Source organism: Pteropus medius, unplaced genomic scaffold, assembly GCF_902729225.1.
Source record: "Pteropus medius unplaced genomic scaffold, Ma_sr-lr_union100, whole genome shotgun sequence".
NCBI lineage: Eukaryota > Metazoa > Chordata > Mammalia > Chiroptera > Pteropodidae > Pteropus > Pteropus medius.
In genome coordinates, this window is record NW_024350926.1 from 2244854 (window position 1) to 2263101 (window position 18248).

At 34.7% G+C, this 18248-nt stretch overlaps 2 protein-coding genes across 18 annotated transcripts in view; both read left to right on the forward strand.

Moving 5' to 3' along the window:
• SGK3 (serum/glucocorticoid regulated kinase family member 3) overlaps window positions 1-15391 on the forward strand; it is a 106930-nt gene extending 91539 nt beyond the window's left edge. For all 8 annotated transcript variants that reach the window (XM_039841792.1, XM_039841797.1, XM_039841794.1 and 5 more), the window contains 7 exons: window positions 1249-1361; window positions 1510-1546; window positions 2106-2192; window positions 3975-4070; window positions 5781-5936; window positions 10788-10877; window positions 14115-15391. In XM_039841792.1, coding sequence (XP_039697726.1) covers window positions 1249-1361; window positions 1510-1546; window positions 2106-2192; window positions 3975-4070; window positions 5781-5936; window positions 10788-10877; window positions 14115-14285 — 750 coding nt within the window. In that variant the 3' untranslated portion in view covers window positions 14286-15391. The remainder of the gene's footprint in view (window positions 1-1248; window positions 1362-1509; window positions 1547-2105; window positions 2193-3974; window positions 4071-5780; window positions 5937-10787; window positions 10878-14114) is intronic.
• A 588-nt stretch (window positions 15392-15979) lies between these two features.
• Window positions 15980-18248, forward strand: part of MCMDC2 (minichromosome maintenance domain containing 2) — a 41041-nt gene continuing 38772 nt past the window's right edge. For all 10 annotated transcript variants that reach the window (XR_005648332.1, XR_005648333.1, XM_039841784.1 and 7 more), the window contains exon 1: window positions 15980-18230. The gene's annotated coding sequence lies outside the window, so the exon portion shown is untranslated. The remainder of the gene's footprint in view (window positions 18231-18248) is intronic.

Sequence of the window (18248 nt, forward strand, 5' to 3'; positions counted from 1 at the left end):
CCCTTTTTACACAGTGACTGTTCATTACTGAGTAGCAAAGGTGGAAAGAGGTAGGCTTGTCTTCTAAAAAGACATACTTGGCTAAGATGATGGGAGAAAAATAGAATATTGGGGTGGATGGAGGAGAAGTTGAAAAAGCAATAGATATAAAAGGAATAAAGACCAGGAGAAAGGATAGAAAAAGAGAGATGGAAGGAATGTGATTTCATTATGTGTTTCCTATTATTATTCCTATTATTTTCCCCTAATATTCACATTTACATTTTAACCTTGACACGTGATATTAATTATTGTATATTACTACATATTTGTTCTGGAGCCAGATAGAGTATAATCAAATAATTCTTATGCTAAGCATATAAACAAGCCTTTCTGAGCCTCAGCTTTCTCATTAATTTTCTACCTCAAAACAGGTGTATTAAATAATACAATCATATAAAGTCTTTAGCATTGTGTCTTTGATGCAGTAGGCAGTCAGTGTTAGCTATGATTATAGTGGAGGGTCTCTCCAAGATGGAAGGAAACCTAAGGGAGAGATCATTGTCAGAGAAGCCAAGGGACTTAGAGTAGGTCGAGCAGACTTCACCTCATGGCTAAAGGACAGGTTGTAAGAAGTAAATTAAGAATTAGGAAGTGTAAGAAGTGGACTGGAGAGTCCAGATGCCGCTTAGCTCCAGCCATTTGCTACCAAAATTGGAATTTAGGCTTAATGGGGTAGAACTGTCCCCTCCCCCCTTTTTTTTTTTTGTCTTGAAGAAACCAAATTTAGATTTTTCTAAAAACAATATTGTTTCAAACAAATTATATCTGTGGTTTATATTCAATGTGCTAGCCACTAGTTTCCAATCTCTGGATAATGTTTGATTTTTTTTTCCCAAAGGAAAGACCAGTCAAAATAGGTCCAGTAAGATACTGTAACTACATGCCAATATCAACATCCTTGGTCTTCATCGATGATCTTTTATCAGAGTGGTTTTCTGCAGGGGTGAGGACACTGCCACATTGAGGACTGAGACGTAAATGAGAGATGAGTAAGTTAGCAAGGGTAGAGAGAAAGGTGTGGTTGAAGAGAGACAGGGAGCGCTAGGTTGGGACACAGACAAAGGAGAGTTACAGTTATGTGCTGTGGTGCTTTTTTATCTCATGTTCGAAGTAACACAAACGAATTCTATTTTTGTGTTATAGAATGTATTTGTTTCACTTTATGTGTGAATAATCTTAATATTCTTTTTTTTCCCCCTTTTACAGCTGTTTTTTCACTTACAAAGAGAACGGTCCTTTCCTGAACACAGAGCTAGGTTTTATGCTGCTGAAATTGCCAGCGCTTTGGGTTACTTGCACTCCATCAAAATAGTGTACAGGTAAGTTTTTAAAATACTATTTGTAGAAAATAAATAAATAAATAAAATGTTACTTGTGAAAATGTCTTCGTATTATTTTATTTCAGTTAATATTCAGTTTTGCTTTTCTTTTTTTTCTTTCTTTTCTTTTCTTTTTTTAACTTGATAGAGACTTGAAACCAGAAAATATTCTTTTGGATTCAGTAGTAAGTATTGTCATTTAAAAACCTACTAGTTCTCAATTTTTATTGTTATACTTAGTGGAAAAAAAGTCAGCCTCAAAGGTTCCACACTGAATGATTCCACTCATACAGACAAAGCCATAGGGATGGAGAAAGGATTAGTGGTCGCGAGAGCACAGGGATGGAGAGGGTAGGAGAGTGCAAAGATGAAGGGGTAGCAGAGAGGGGATCCTTTGTTTCTTTGGGATGATGGACAGCCCTCTGTCTTGATTGCGGTGGTAGTTTCACCAATCTGTACATCTCTATTGCATAGAACATACATGCACACACACACGTATATGTGTGCAAAATAGTGAATAAAGTATGATATTGTACCGATGTCATTTTCCTGATTTTGATATTATAGTACAGTTATATAAGATGTCAGCATTAGGGAAAGCTGGGTACATGGGGAGTATATGGAATTCTGTGTATTATTTTTGTAGTTTCTTTGGGTCTATAATTATTTCAAAATAGAATGGTTTATAAAATCGCCAATTTATGTCCATGCATTGTTTTATCTTACTGCCCCTGTGCTTCTCAGGGACATGTTGTCTTAACAGATTTTGGTCTTTGTAAAGAAGGAATTGCTATTTCTGACACCACGACAACATTTTGTGGGACACCAGAGGTAAGAAGTATGTCTCATTGCCATTCACATAATCATGTATAAAATGCAAAAATGAATCACAAATTGCATATACAAAATTTGAAAGCGGAAAAAAAAACTATCATATTAGCTTCTAGCCAGTTGGAAGTATCTGATAATCATCCTTTCTGAACACTTAAAGTTTATTGATAGTTGTTATTTTTAACTGTGCATGTGAGATACTACAGATAACCTAACAAAGATATGTTATGCTTGTTTTCAATGTTAATATTTACCTTAGACTTTTTTAAATATTTGATTATATTTCTAATCCTTAAAAAAAATCACAAATCAGTGATGAAATTGTCCTAAAATTGTGGTAATGTTTGCATAACTCTATAAATATACAAATAGTCACTGAATTGTACACTTTAAGTGGGCGAATTGTATGGTGTGTGAATATCTTAATAAAGCTTTTTTTTAAAAAAAAAAAAAAGCTAACGGAAATAGGGCAAAAGATTGGCATTGCCTATATTTAGGTGGCAGCCTTATTGGTTTCTATTATTTTTTTCTGTTTTTCTGTATGGTTAAACTATTTCTTAAAAGTGTTTATTTAACAGAAGAAAATAAAGCAGTGGATATTGGTGGAGGGGAAGCACAAATCATAATTTATTAACCCAAACATTCCCATTCTTTAATCATGTTAGCTAGCAGAAAATTTATCTTTCTATTTGAGACAATAATAATCTTTATGATTTATATTAAAGCCTTGTTATTCACACACATACACACACACACTTTTAGTTTATTTTAAACTGTCCTAATTTTAATGTATTTATAGTAATCTTAGGTGCTAGGTAGTATTTTATCATTATCGTAATCATCATCGTAGAGTAATGGCAAATATTGTTGAAAATGCATGGGAAAAAATGGCTCACATGAGATTTCTAATCAGGATCAGAAACTTAAGTAACATAAGTAACAACATTTACTTTAAAATGTAGTTTTTTCTTTCTTTCTATAATCTAACCCTAGCTCTTGTATGTAATAGTAACTATTCTTTTTTTAGTGTATATATGAAGGAACATTTTTTTGTGAATATATATTGATTTTATAGTTAAACAAAAATTCTAATACTTGTGGTTTTTAGAAAGGAAACAAAGTTTTTTTCTAAATCTAAATGTGATCAGCAGTTATTAAATCTTTTTAATTTATTTTTCCATTCTTTAGATCACATAGAAAAAGCTTAAGAAACTATTTCCTTATTTCACATGGGAAGATAAAATATATATTTTGGAATCTAAAATTCAAATTTACTATTTTATATGTGTGAAATGGTGATGAGTGTTTTACAAGTTAAAATATAAATAGCTGTCTAATAACATACAGCATTTTTGTATAATATGTTCACTGAAAAGGAAAAAATGGATTATAATTGCCACCTTAGAATTCTTTCTTCAAGAGAAACAGTTATGAGTAGTGACCAGAGGAATTTCTAAAATAAATTAATCCTGTGAAAGACTTCTTCTCACCCCAAAATACCTATTTTACCTACAGACTCTACATTTGCTGTCCTCTTCTGTTTCTCTTAACTGCATCACGGTTTGTGGGGGGGATATTTGAATATGTATACTTTAAAAAATGTCCCAGTCGATGCTGAGGAACCATAGGTATAGAATGAGAATACCCAACTATTTGGAAATCTAGATAATATGTTTTTAGTACGATAGTAACACCTAAAATTAGATAAATTTCTCATTTATTCCTAAATTTTATATTGAATTGGTTATTGAGTTGCTCTAATATTTAATTTTTTCTCCATAGTACCTTGCACCTGAAGTCATCAGAAAACAGCCCTATGACAATACTGTGGATTGGTGGTGCCTTGGTGCGGTTCTGTATGAAATGCTGTACGGATTGGTACGCACTTCTACTCTTATTATTATTATTCCAATAATTATAATTGATTTGAGTTTTCTCTCTTATCCCTTTTACTAATCATGTGGACTCTTAGATAACACTAAGAGAGCAGTAGTACCCTGGTTAGATGAATCCAAAACCACATTAGGGATCTGCACAAAAAGAAAAATTTTTCATTTTGTTGTTAATTTTTTAATATAATTATTTCTCTTTTATAGTAATCACTTTAGGTATTCTCATCCCATTCACATTTTAAAAGAATAGACACCTAGTTTTAACATTAAAATTATCCACTTTTAATTCAGTTTACCCCAATCATCATTCTGCCTGATTTCAAAGAAATGAGAAGAAAAAAGAATTTTGTATTTGCATTTGTAATGCCTTTTGGCTTTTGCCTTGTATCTTGTTTTTATAGGCTTTAGTTAATATACTGATACTACACTCTCTTCATCACTGGGAATCCTCAGTTCTCTTCACCAAAACATCATCTTGAAGATTCCATTGGAAAGAAGTGATCTTTGTTACATCATTAGTTTCCCCAGTGTTTATTAAAGACATAGGAGGCCAGCCAGAGCTTCTGATGAGCATGAGTAAAGTTGTTTTCCTACATTGACTTAATATCAGTCCAACCAAAACAAACAATTTAGGCATTTTAATTAGCTTACATATCTTCATAGGAATAATGTATGTTTTTCTTTAGGCTTTTTGAAATATTCAGAATAGTTTCTAGGCTCCCTTTGAGTGTCCAGCAGTCTGGCTGGGAACCACCCTCTCTTCCCACGTGGTGCTGCCCCCAGCAAGCCAAATACCACCGTCAAACTTCTATGGCCCCCTGCACTGTCTTTTCTTTGCCTTTGACCGAGGTCCACTTGAGAAGAGATGTAGTTTTTGGTTACGCTGGTGACTTAGAACACCTACCTGATAACCACTTTATACCTTACTTTCTTTAGGTGTTGGGTATTTGCCCTCCTGATATTTCCAAATCCTTTGACTTTCTTTAGTGGACTTTGAAAGTATAAAATATCATATATAAAATTCAGTTGATTCAAAAGGGAACATCCATTGATGAGACTTACATTAACTATTTAAAAATGAAGTTAGATTTTAAAAAGTAAAAAATAAAAAGTTTTTTCTTTCCTATAAAAAAAAGTGACTAGCCTATAACTCCCTTAACTTTGAAAATTATTTTTACTTTAAAACTTTTAAACTCTATGTTTAACTGGCTAATGCTATGTTGAGTGACAGTAGAATTTTAATTCTGCAGAGTACACTCATAATGCTGTCACTGACAGTACTTAGGAAGACGTAGTATCTTCAGATCTCCATCTCTACTAGAAATCTGTTTTAATTAGTTTATTCTCAAGAATCAAGAAATCACGTAATGTTGCATCGGTGTTGGATCTCTATTTCCAATAATTCTATCATTGTGCCTGTGACGTGGTCGGTAGTTGTCTTTTCTACAAGGTGTTATTGAACAGACTGACCTTAATTTATTCAATGAACATGTAATAAGCTCTTGGGTTTTAGAATCACTTCCTCCTCAAGAGGCCACACTGCCAATATCCACGCACTCAAAGTGGCCTGCACATTTCTGCAGTTGTCCAGACCCAGTCAGCTTCCTGTAGATCAAAGCCAAATCCAAGTATTTTAATCTAAACATCTTAGCATAGTTTAGTTAACATTGTCTTTATTTTGCTTATTTTTCCCCAGCCTCCTTTTTATTGCCGAGATGTTGCTGAAATGTATGACAATATTCTTCACAAGCCCCTAAATTTGAGGCCAGGAGTGAGCCTTACAGCCTGGTCCATTCTGGAAGAACTCCTAGAAAAAGACAGGCAAAATCGACTTGGTGCCAAAGAAGACTTTGTATGTATATCTTTCCCAGTACCCGCTTTATTTAAGCTTGTTTATAATTTGAAGATAAAGCCTTATTTTATGTTGTATTTAATGGAATGAATACAGCTCTTAAGAAGAGCACCCGACAGTTTTCACCAGTGTGTCTGTATGGAACTGTACAGTTTAAAGCGCTCGCACATTTTTTTCATTTGATCTCCATAACAGTTTGATCCTCTCCTCTCCATCCCCCACATCCAGCTTTCACACTCTTATTTATTCTATTTTTTATTAGAATTTTTCCTCCTCTCTCTCCTTTTTAAAAATGTGTGGCATATGTTTTTTTTTTTGATTACCTAAACTTTCAGATCATTTTGTTTAACAAGAATTTAAGTGCCTCCTGACTGCATGAGGTAATGCCTTTTGCCTCGAACTAACATTAAATCACTTTTTTTTCCTGAGAATTTGGAGACACCGCCTTGAGATAATTATGGAATCTGCAGGGTTTTTTGTTTTACGTTTTTTTAATCAGGGTAATTAAATTGCTAGTGTAGTTACCAGTGTTATGTTACTCTGTCAGTAAATTCACAAACCGTCGAACATAAACTTTTAAATTCAATTAAATTTCCCAGAAATACCCAATGGCTGTTTATCAATCTTGAACTTGAGCTGGGAATGATAAACTTTTCCGCTACTGATTTTTCTCTCCTATACTCCCCAGTCTATCAGGTGGCTCTCTCATCTGTTCTCTCTCTGTCTGGGATTCCACAGTCCCTTGTTTGTCAGTCTTGCTGCTATTTTGCGATTCCTTGCCCTTCGGTGCTTTTATTGATTTCATTGATAGAAATTGCAGTCATGGAGAAATCCATTCGTCATCTCTGGGGCTGCTTAACAGAACTGAAGAAAGTTGCATAACTGGGCTGAAAAGCGTTCCCAGACCCAATTCCGATGCGTGTGTGCGTGTGTGTGCAGGCTTCTCCAAACCAACAAGCTAAATTTCTGACACCAGCAGTGTCTGAAAATTCAGTTTAATTCTGACACTGTCCACCTGAAGAAGGAATTAGATTCTGCAGGTGAAGGGCTTAGTCCCACAAGACCACTTTTTACTTCAAACACCAATCAAAAGCCCAGGTTGTTACCTGTGCTTCTGACAGACCAGCTACATATCAGAGGTTCCCCACGATTCCCTCCTTGGGTTTGATTAATTTACTAGAACAACTCACAGAACTCAAAACCCATTTACTTACTATATTACTGATTTACTGCAAAGGATATTAAAAGATACAGATCAACAGCCAGATGACGAGATACAGAGGGCGAGGTCCCAAACAAAGGAGCTTCTGTCCTCATGGAGCTTGAGGCCTGGCACAATGACACATGGAAGCATTCCGGTTCCCCAGCATGGGCCAATGAGATATCCTTCTGGCTTTTTATGGAGACTCCATTATGTAGTCATGATTGACTAAGTTATTGGCCACTGGTGATTGATTCAACCTCCAGCCTCTTTCCCTTCGCCGGAGGCTTGGAAGGAGGTTTGGGACTGAAAGTTTTAACTTTAATCACAAGATTGTTTCTCCTGGCAACCAGCCCCCATCCTTGGCTGGGGTCCAAAAGTTACCTCATTAACATAAAAAGAGACACCAGAGTTGCTGTCATCACTTAGGAAATTCCGAGGGGTTTGGGAACTCTGCCAGAAAGTGACGAAGTATGTATTTCATATTACAAATCACAGTGTCATGTGGGCACATTGGAAGCACTGCGAAGTCATAGCCATTAAGGTCTTTGTGCGTCACCACTGCCTGGTGGTGCCCCAGGTTTCTCCAGCTTTCTCTCTTCCTCTCTATGTTAACTATTTCAGACCTTCTCTCCAGGTTTCCAGATGCCTTTTCTTCTTCACTTTTAGCAGATCATCTTGCCTTCTATTATAGAGTTTCGGAAAATAGAGTCAGCAGAGCAGAACTAATTGAGCTTCTTGCTGTTAAGTTTGCAGACCTACATGCATCTGCTCCTGTTGTTACCTTCTTCCTGTTATAGTGGAAAAGGTCAGTTTCTACCTGTGCTGGATCCCAGCCTCTCACAGGGCATCCTTTGCAAGCTTTTTCGTGCACAGATAACTGCTCACTTTTGTTCTAGTTTCTTCCACTTAGTTAATTAAACATTGTCACGTCTCTTCTTAAGACAAACCAAAAAACCTTCAATCCTGCCATCCTGCAGGGTAATACTCTCTTGAAATTTCCCTTCATAGCCAAACTTGTTGAAAGTTTCTATATGCATTCTCTTTTTCCCAATCCTTTCTCATTTCTCAGTTTACCACAAAATAGCTACTAGAATTGCTGAATACTTCTATTCCTCAGCTCGCGCTGTCGGCAGCATTTAAATTTCCAACACTCTTTTGTTCCCTAGGCTGCAAGAGCACACACTCATCTTGTGCTTTTCTCTCTCTATTTCTAGGCCCTCCTCCGTAATCTCTGTGAGCTCCCCACTTTAGCCTGACTGTTAAGTATTGCAGTTCCTCGTGGTTGTCCTAAAACCGTCTTTCCTTCTGTTTGCTCTCATTTGAACAATGTCACTTGGCCCTGTGGCTTTGATTACCAATGTGTCTTTGTCTCACACATTTTTATCTTCAGTCCACACCTCTTTTCTGAACTCTGGGTTCATGTAACACCTGCCTGTTCAGCACCACCCCTTGGATTTCCTGAGGGTACCGCAAACACAGCATCTTCTAAATCGAACTCCTGCTATCTTCCTTCTGTGATTCTTAGGTCAGAAATCTGAGAGTTATTTTTTAAAAACATTCATGTATTTATTTATTGGCATTTTTGTTAAGAAGATACATGTAAAAAAATTTAAAGAATTTTTCAGAGTGCAAAGTGAAAAATATAGCCTCCCACCCTAGATCCCTATCTCATTCTCCAGAAGTCATCACTATCAATATTTTTTTCCATTGTTTATCCTTTCCGCAAATACCCATAATACTCATCTCCTCCCCAGCAACTTTTTTTACACAAATGGGAACACAATATACTCTTTTCTGTACTTGTTTTTATCTGTCTATATCAGTATTCTCTATAACTATAAATTTAATATATCAAATAATTAAATCAAATTTTTTCCTAATACTGCTTTCAAACATTTTTTATTAAACTTATTGGAGTGACATTGGTTAATAAGATTATAGAAGTTTCAAGTGTATAGTTCTATAATGCATCATCTGTATATTGCATTGTGTGCTCACCACCCAAAGTTCTGTCACCATATACTTGATCCCCTTTAACCTCCTCTTCTTCCCCCATCCCCCTTTCCCTCTGGTACCCACTGTACTGTTGTCTGTGGCTATGAGATTTTGTTTGTTCATTTGTTGCTTTCTGTTTTATATCCCACATGTTAGTGAAATCATATGGTTCCTGTCCTTTTTCATGTGACTTATTTCACCGAGCGTGATCATGAGAGTCATTGTTGACTCTTCTTCCTTCCTTACTTCCATATTCAGCAGACACCCACGTCCTGGTGTGTCTGCCTCCCTAAGTCTTTCCTGTATCCAGACACTTCTCTCTGTGCCCACTGTTACTACTCTTCTCCTAACACTCTCATTTTGTTTGTCCATAACAGTAGCTGGTTTTCCTTTATCTGGTTACGACTCTCCAGTCTATTCTCCCTTTGCAGTTTGAGTGGTCTTAAGAAAAAACCGAAAACACCACACATCTGTGACATTCTTCAACCTAAAACTCCTTGATGGCTTCCTATAACCCTAGAATAAAATCTAAAATTCTAATACAGGCCCATATGACATGGCCCTTTTACCTCTTGAGCCTCACCTTGTGTGACAGTCCCCATCTTTCCCTGTACTACAACCATACTGGACTCATTTTCTTGACCAAACTAACCTTTTTGCCACCTTGGGGCCTTCATATTCTACCTGGAATATTCTTCCCTCATTTTTTAAAAAAAATTTGGGGGGTAAAATTGATTAATAACGTTATATAAATTTCAAGTATGCAGTTCTTGTATATGGTATTGTGTGCTCACCACCCGAAGTCTGGGCTCCCTCTGTCATCATATATTTGGCCCCCTTTACCCTCTTCACCCTCCCTCTTACCCCACTGGAAACCACCCTTCTGTCGTCTGTGTCTATGAGTTTGTTTGTTTTGTTTATTCATTTGTCATTTTCTGTTTTGTATCTCACATAACTCATTCTTTTGTCTGGCTAATTCTTACTCATATTTCAGAACTCTGATCAGACATCACTTTCTCTAAGAAGTCTTTTTTAAACCCACCAAACCAGGTTAGATCTTACTTTATACACTTTCATTGCACCTTGCAGGAAGACCAAAAAAAAAAAAAAAAAAAAAAAAGCTGGAATAAATACTGTGCCAACTTTTAATAGCGACCCAGAGTGGAATACATTTTGGTAGTGAACATATCACCTTGATTTTACCTCTGGCCCAGTGTGTAAAACTTCCTTTCCTAACTTTTTCTTTACCTGCCCCACTCAAAAAATAATAATGATAATAATAATAATAATAACAACAACAACAAATAATAATAGTTATTTGTGCCCATGTAGTCCTTTTTTTCTTTTCATACCACTTTTATTTCTATATTTTCCACTGATCCTTAAAACAACCTGTGAAGTATCTAGGGCAGAAATGTTAACCCCATTTTACTTATGAAGAAACTGTGACTTTGAAAAGGATATAATCGTCATGTCTGCTCAGGTAGTCTTCCTGCTGCACCATTTTGCCACATGAATAATGTAAACATGTATCTAAGAAGATTTTTGAGAGACAAAGTGGTAATGGTTTGACTTCATAAAATTCTTCAGTGAGTACTTAACATATTCTTCAACATTAGTAAAAATATATATATATTTCTTTAATATTCTAGCTTGAAATTCAGAATCATCCCTTTTTTGAATCAGTCAGCTGGACCGACCTTGTACAAAAGAAGATTCCACCACCTTTTAATCCTAATGTGGTAAGTATATCCAAGTCCTTTATAAAATAGTGAAATGTAAAACTGTAGCTCATCATAATTTTGGCAGTCTGGATGAAATTGAATCAGTACCTAAATATCTGTGAAATATGCTTTACTCAGGATTATCTGGTACAATTGAGAACTTCAAGATGACCAGTAAGATTATAGTTACATTAGATTGGTAAAAATATCTTTCAGCACAGTAATTGTGAAGTGTTTCTTTAGAGCATGAACAAGAAAGAGATGAGCTCAATGGGTAAAAAAAATAAATGCAAATTAAAGTAACTATGAGGTATCATTTTCATACCTATAAATCAACAAATATTTTAAGTAACACTAATGCACAGTTTTTTCTAGATTCATATAAAACCAGGTGATATAAATTGTAAACCTCTTTTCTGGAAAACAGTAAGACAGTATTATAAAAATGTTCATGTTAGTTTGATATGTTAAATCTACTGATGGAAAGAAACATTTTACCTAAAAATAATTTTTATTTTAAAGCAGAAAAGCTGCATCGAAGACCTGTTTACAATATTAACAATGTTGAAAATGTTTGGAAATAAGTGTATAACAATAGGGAAAATGTAAATAATCATCCCTAGGTCAATGATGATGTTACTATTGGTAGCTTCATCTGTGTAAGCATATGTACTTATTATGCATTGCAATATGTAATTTATTCCTCAAATAAGCTACCAAATTACTGCTATTACTATTCTTATTATACTTGTTTTATGAAGGGAAACTCAGAGCTGTCACATAGCAGAGCAAGGATTCAAATCTGTGCCTGATTCCAAAGTCATTATTCTTTCTGTGCTCTCTGATGGTCTGTTGCCTATTCATGTTAAATAAATGATACTAATAATATAAAAATGAGCAGATACTTGAAAAATCCTTGTAATATTAAATGTTATTATGGTAATTACAATTTTGTGACTTATAATTACAGCAGTGAAAATGATGGGTAATGACAGGAAGAGAATATAAACTAAGATTGATTTGGGGTTGCAAGATCATAGGTGAATTCGTTTTTCTTTTATTTAAATTTTGTGGTATTACTGTGAAACTCATGAAATAACTTTTTTAATAAGTCAGATTAGGATAAGAAAATCACTTCAGGACAGTGAGTATTATTTAACCTACTTAGATTTTATTAAAGGTTCGCCTCAATCCATATCCCATAGCTGGTATTAATAGGTGTGATATCATACACCTAAAAACATAATAATTTTTCTAGATTGACTTATTTCATGTAGTTCATCCAGAAATGACTGTTTTACAAGTGACTCCATTAGGGACAGTCTGTCCCTAATTTCTAGAGTCTTCAATAAGAACTTAGGATCTTTAAGAATAATTTTATTTTCTTTGAGAGCTTACTGAGATTAGTTATCCTCAAATCAGTGTGTCATTGAGTACATTAAAGACTTAGGAGTCCCTAAGTTTAGAAATGTCTGCATGAAAAAAATGCTGAAAATAACAAATCGGGGAAGATCTCCTTAGCACATGAAGCATTCTTATAAATCAGTGAGAAAAAAGACCAATGACTAGTAGAAACATGGACAAAAGACACAAAATAATTGCAATTACAGGAAAATACAGGTGGCTTTTAAATATATGAAAAGATGTTCAAACTTACTGACAGTTGAAGAAATGCAAAACAAAACCCTAACAGTCACCATTTTTCACCCAACAGATTAACAAAGATCAAAAGTTAGCTAGAGCAGGATAAAGTATATATTTTTTTCTCAATACTTACATCCTGTTATTTAACTCTGACAGCAGTCTTATGAAATAGTACTGTTGTTTTCCACATAATACAGATGAGTTCACTTAAGCACAGAGAAGCTAAATAACTTGCCCAGAATTTAGTCGAAGTTGCAGGACTAGAATTTGAGCCGGGGTGCCTTGAAGACAGAGCTCTCACTCTCCACATGAGCCATCCAGTGTTGTCCCTGTCAGTGCTAGCCATGAGCCATAAGGGCTTTCTCAAAATATTTACAAAGTCAAGTAAAAGAGCATTTGCCACCATTTATCGAGCACTTGCTACATGTCAGATTCTAGGAATTTTATGTATTAACACATCAAATCCTAACAAACAACCTAAACAGGAAGGTGGTAATATTCCTATTTTATAGGAGAGGAAACAAACTCACAGAGTTAGAGTAGTTTATATAAAGAATTATAGCTAGCAGATTTCACAGCCAGAATTCAAACCTTTGTTATTCCAGAAGCCATGCTTTCTGGGGTTATATGAAAGAACTTGATGACATTTTTAATATACATAAATATAATTTCTAGCATTCTTTTTCCTCCGTGGTGAGGGAATTTCTCACATGGAAGGACTAGCATCCTGGGTTTCCCTGGGCTCTGCTCTGCTGTTTGTAGACCTAGCAGGCTAACTGTATCCTTGGATTATAACATCTGCTCTGAGTTCCTATTTGTTCGCCTTAGTTAGACATTGTGGCTTGAACGTTTTAAGTATTCTCATCGTTTAGAGCAGAGCTGGCTAGAGCTTCAGGGTTGGGCTTCAACAGTGACTCACCTGAATTTGTAACCCAGTTTTTATCTTTAAATGCATTGGAGGGGGTAGTTCATTAGCTTGTATCAGATCTGTAAAGGAAGATGAAGAACCACTGCGTTCAAGCCTTAGCAGACCCCATGCTTTGTTTCCCACATTCCTGGTCTCCTTAGGCCTCTAGACCTAAGGTGTCATAGCTGAATGCCTAGTGACCTTTGTAGCACAAAAAGAATCACCTTTCACAATTTTACTTACCAGACCCCTTCATTTCTTCATCAAAAAGCTTCACCTATCTAGAATCGAGAAACTGGGTGGCAGGCTTTTTATGAAACCTCAAATGTGAAAGGCAATCCTGAAAGCCCACCTGAACCCCTTTTCTAAACTTAGATGTGATGGATAGAGAGAGAAAAGGGAGGTCAGTTGCAGGTCCCGCAATTCAAATGAACATAGGTAAGGACTCTGGTTATGCCAGCCTTCCTTACCCTTAGCTCCCCTCCCCTCAACCCAACAACAAGAACCTTACCTGTTAGAAGGACCTCACCTGAATAATAAAAATCAGGGAAGGAAAAGCAGAAAATATTTCAAAGCAATGATGAAGCTAAGAAGACATCTGAACTTGTCAGGAATAAATATACAAATTCATAAAGGGATTTTAATGAAAGATTAAATTAATGAAAAAAGCTAAGTCGAATAATAATGTGCTCTTGATATTTTAGGCAGGACCAGATGATATCAGGAACTTTGATGCAGTATTTACGGAAGAAACAGTTCCATATTCTGTGTGTGTGTCTTCTGACTATTCTATAGTGAACGCCAGCGTACTGGAGGCCGATGATGCATTCGTTGGTTTTTCTTACGCACCTCCTTCAGAAGACTTATTTTTGTGAACAGTTTGCCATCCGGAAACCATTAAGCAAATATAAGCCTACGATTGAGACTGGAACTCCTGTTTGTGTGAACATATTCGAATATGTTTAAACTAGTGCCTCATTTTTACATGTAATGTTTACTCTGAAAAATGTATTTTCTGCTGTATGCAAGAAAATAGGGCATTTCAAAGAGCTAAGTTTTGAATGAAAATTTGTATTCTTGTTTATTAAGCTTATTTTTAAACAGAAATTTTAAAAGCTGTTGTTCTTAGCATTAACCTATTTTTAAAGAAAAGTTTTTTGCTAATGACTGTTTTTTTCCCTCTAAGTTTACACTAACATCTACCCAAGATAGACTGTTTTTCAACAGTTTATTTCAGTTCAGTTAACATATATTAATGCCTTTGTAACTCTCTACTTTGACCTTTGTTCTCAGATCAGAGCTATGCAATTGGTACATGGTTGTCTAAGAAGAAACCATATATGTCCATAATAAATCACTGTTTGACATAATCAGTTCTTGGTAGGATTAAAATGTAAAAGCATAGTTAACACATTGGCTGTTCATTAAATAATGGGTCTTTCCGCAGATCAAATTAAGAAATAACAAAAGAAAATCTTTTGCTTTGGAAATACCAGTTGAAATTTGTGAATTATTTTTTCTCCAGAGTAAAAGTAAAAGTTTAATAGTTAGACATTTTAAGTGTTTCCAAAGATCTGAAGGGTAATAAAGTACTGCTGGATTTTTTTTAGGTGGTGCCAAAAATGAATGTCTTTGTTTCGTGTATTTATATTATAAATACATTCTATTTATGTTCTTTTTGGTCTTTTGAATGTTCAATATACTGTTATAAGTAGGCCTAAATCTGGGTATTTAGTTTTGAAAATAGCTATTCAAAACTTCCTCCCTAATTGGTTGATAAGTGAAAAATATTGAGCTTTCTATTGTATTTACCTAATTGGGAAGTAAAAAGTAGAATAGCAAATACGGGGTCAATATAAATGTATACAGTTTCACTACAGTGTAACAAAAGTTAAAAATAATTCAGGCAGATACCTAGCCAGTATCTTATGTATTTCAGAAAATATATAAGAAAATGACATAAAGTCATACTAAAAGCCAACTAACTTGTGTACTTATAATTGTAAAAGAGAATAACTTCAGAAAAACTAAAAAAAAAAAAAAAAAAAATGCTTATCTTGGAATTCTCATTTTTAGTTTAGAGATTTTTCAAATCTTGTAGGAAACATTATCAAAGAGTTTAGTGACCCAGTTTAGATGCTTCAAGAACAAGCATTCTTTCTATGTACTTTCTCTTGAGAAAGAAATCACAGAAGCATTTCACACCAGTACCCTTTGGCTTAAAAATGTTCAGCAGATTGGAGGGAGGGTAATGTGCTTTTGTTAGATTAATATTTGCATTCAATACACTGAATCTTCCTTCAGAGGTAAGACTAATAGCGACACTGTAAATATTTGGGTTTTTTTGGCACTACTGTAAGTTCTGCTTTACATAAAGCTTCTTGCTTATTATAAAGCAAAATAAAGACTACAGTTTCTTGTATGATTTTTTTAATTCAGCCGCTCCTTAAACTGCCAAAAATTAAAGTGCAATATTGTATATATTTAAGGACAAATTTAAAATAGAATGCTGATGATTCTTGATTGCAAGAAAAATCTTATATAGTATAATAAAACTAGCAAAAAGATTAGTGATCATCTAATGTCTGTCATTATTTTAAATTAAAATTGGTGATGGTTAGAGTAGTCATTACAAAATGAATTATTTATATATGTGAGACAGAAAAGTAAAATTTTAATTAAATATTTGAACAAACATAAAATTACTAGATTCTTCCATATCCTAATGTGATTGTTCATAGGAAACCCTTAACTGTACAGAGATGAGTTTTGCATGGCTTGAGTACCTTGAAATAATATGCCAAGTTTTGTGTGTAAATGGAATGGACTTGGGGCAGGGAGTGCTACATAGCTTTGTTCAGACGTTCAAAAGGATTCATTGCTATAAAAAAAAAAATTGGCTTTCTATGCCACTTTTGCTCTCCTTAACTCACCTAATATTAAGAGAAATTGCTTTCTCTTTCCCTGAAAGAATTCCATGTAGAGATTTATATCATCTATTTAGCATTTTTGGTTTCTTACCAATATTGTGAAATCACCTATTTGTAATCCTTTAAATGTACATATTTCTTAGTACTTGAAAGGACTCCTACCCCAAAATATGTCTCATTTTACTATTTCTTTGTATTATACAGAGGTAATTAAGTCAAAGAAATAATAGCTGTCTCAAAATGTAACTTTTTAATAATTTACCCACAATCAAGATAGTAGAGAATAAACAATATTACACAAAGAAACAAGCCAATAGAGAAGTATAAGTTTAGAGCGATATAGCAATGAAGTAGCCAAAAGGTCCTACAAATAAGTTATTTTTACATATTGTGCTAAAAATGATAGATCATCATATGAATCTTAATGGAATAGTGTAAAACAAAGAATTATATCACTACATAATCCCACTTAATGGAAGAACTAGACACTTGATTTTAGAAATCTTGCATTCAAATATAACTTGTAAGTTTTTACTGTAAATTCTTTTTATAAGAATGTACTGTAGATTTATTTTTTTCTAACATTTTTATCATCTTCACTTTATTAGGGAGCAGAGATTTCCACTTCATTAGTTAAATCTTTGTGAGAAAGTCTACAATAAGTTATCAATATTTAAATATTTTTATGTTTTATTAGTTATGGAATCCAGGTGGCTTATATACAGAAAACAGACCCATTGAAATTGTCACATTTGATCTCAGTGTGTTGGATATTTTTCACTTCTTTCCAGATAGTAGTTAATATAGCCTTGCTGTGTTGAATTTTTATATTATGCCTTGGTGATAGTAATAATTCAACAATTATAACTTTGTTAATGATACATTGACATTGAACACTTAACACTTGCTTTAGTAAGATATCCCTTAGTGATATGCTTCAATTAGATATCAAAAGCAAGTAAACTGTCCTTGTTTGCAAATGACATAAATATATATGTAAAAATTCAATAGAATTTTTAAGTTTCTGGAACCAATAAGTGATTATAGCATGGTTGCATGATACAAGGTTAATATACACAAAAGTCATTTCCTTTCTTACCAGCAATAAACAAGTAAAAATTGAAATTAGAAATAATACCATTTACATTAGCAACCCCCCCCAAATAAATCCTTAGGTAGAAATCAAATTATGTACAAGGTCTATATGAGGAAAACTACTTTCTGTACAGAGTTGCCTATTATGGACATTTCATATAAACAGTGTCATAACAGTATTTGGCTTTTTTCCCTGTGCGTAATGTTTTCAAGGTAGCGTTTTCAATATTCACCAGTGTTGCAACATGTATTATTAGTACTTTATTCCTCTTTATGACCAAATGACATTCCATTGTATGGATATACCACGTTTTATTCATCAGTTGTTTCTACTTTTGGCTACTATTAATAATACTATGAATATTCATGTGTAAATTTTTGTGTCAACATGTTTCAAATTCTCTCACACATCTATGTGCAATGTATAAATATGTAGCTTGGGATTGTTGGGTCATACATAGTAAATATGTCCTTTAGGGTAGTCCCGGAACGTTTTCCAAATTGAATACACCATTTTGCATTCCCACCAGGAAAATTTTTAGTGAGCTTTTAAACAAACAGGGTCACCCTTGTCCTGTGAAAAAGAAACCGAAGGTTTCTTTTTCTCTGCTGTGCTTTGCAGGGAGGGAGCAGGAATGATTAAAGTGGGAGAGGCGCCCGTGCGCCCGGTTGCCTAGTGACTGGGAGGCGCGGTTCCCGGCAGCCCTCGCGCTGCCAACGGCCTGAAGGTGCGCGCATGCGTGCGAGGGCCACCCTGGGTGCAGGCTCCAGGCAGCGCGCTACTGGTGGAACTTGGTGGGTGCCAGCGTGGGT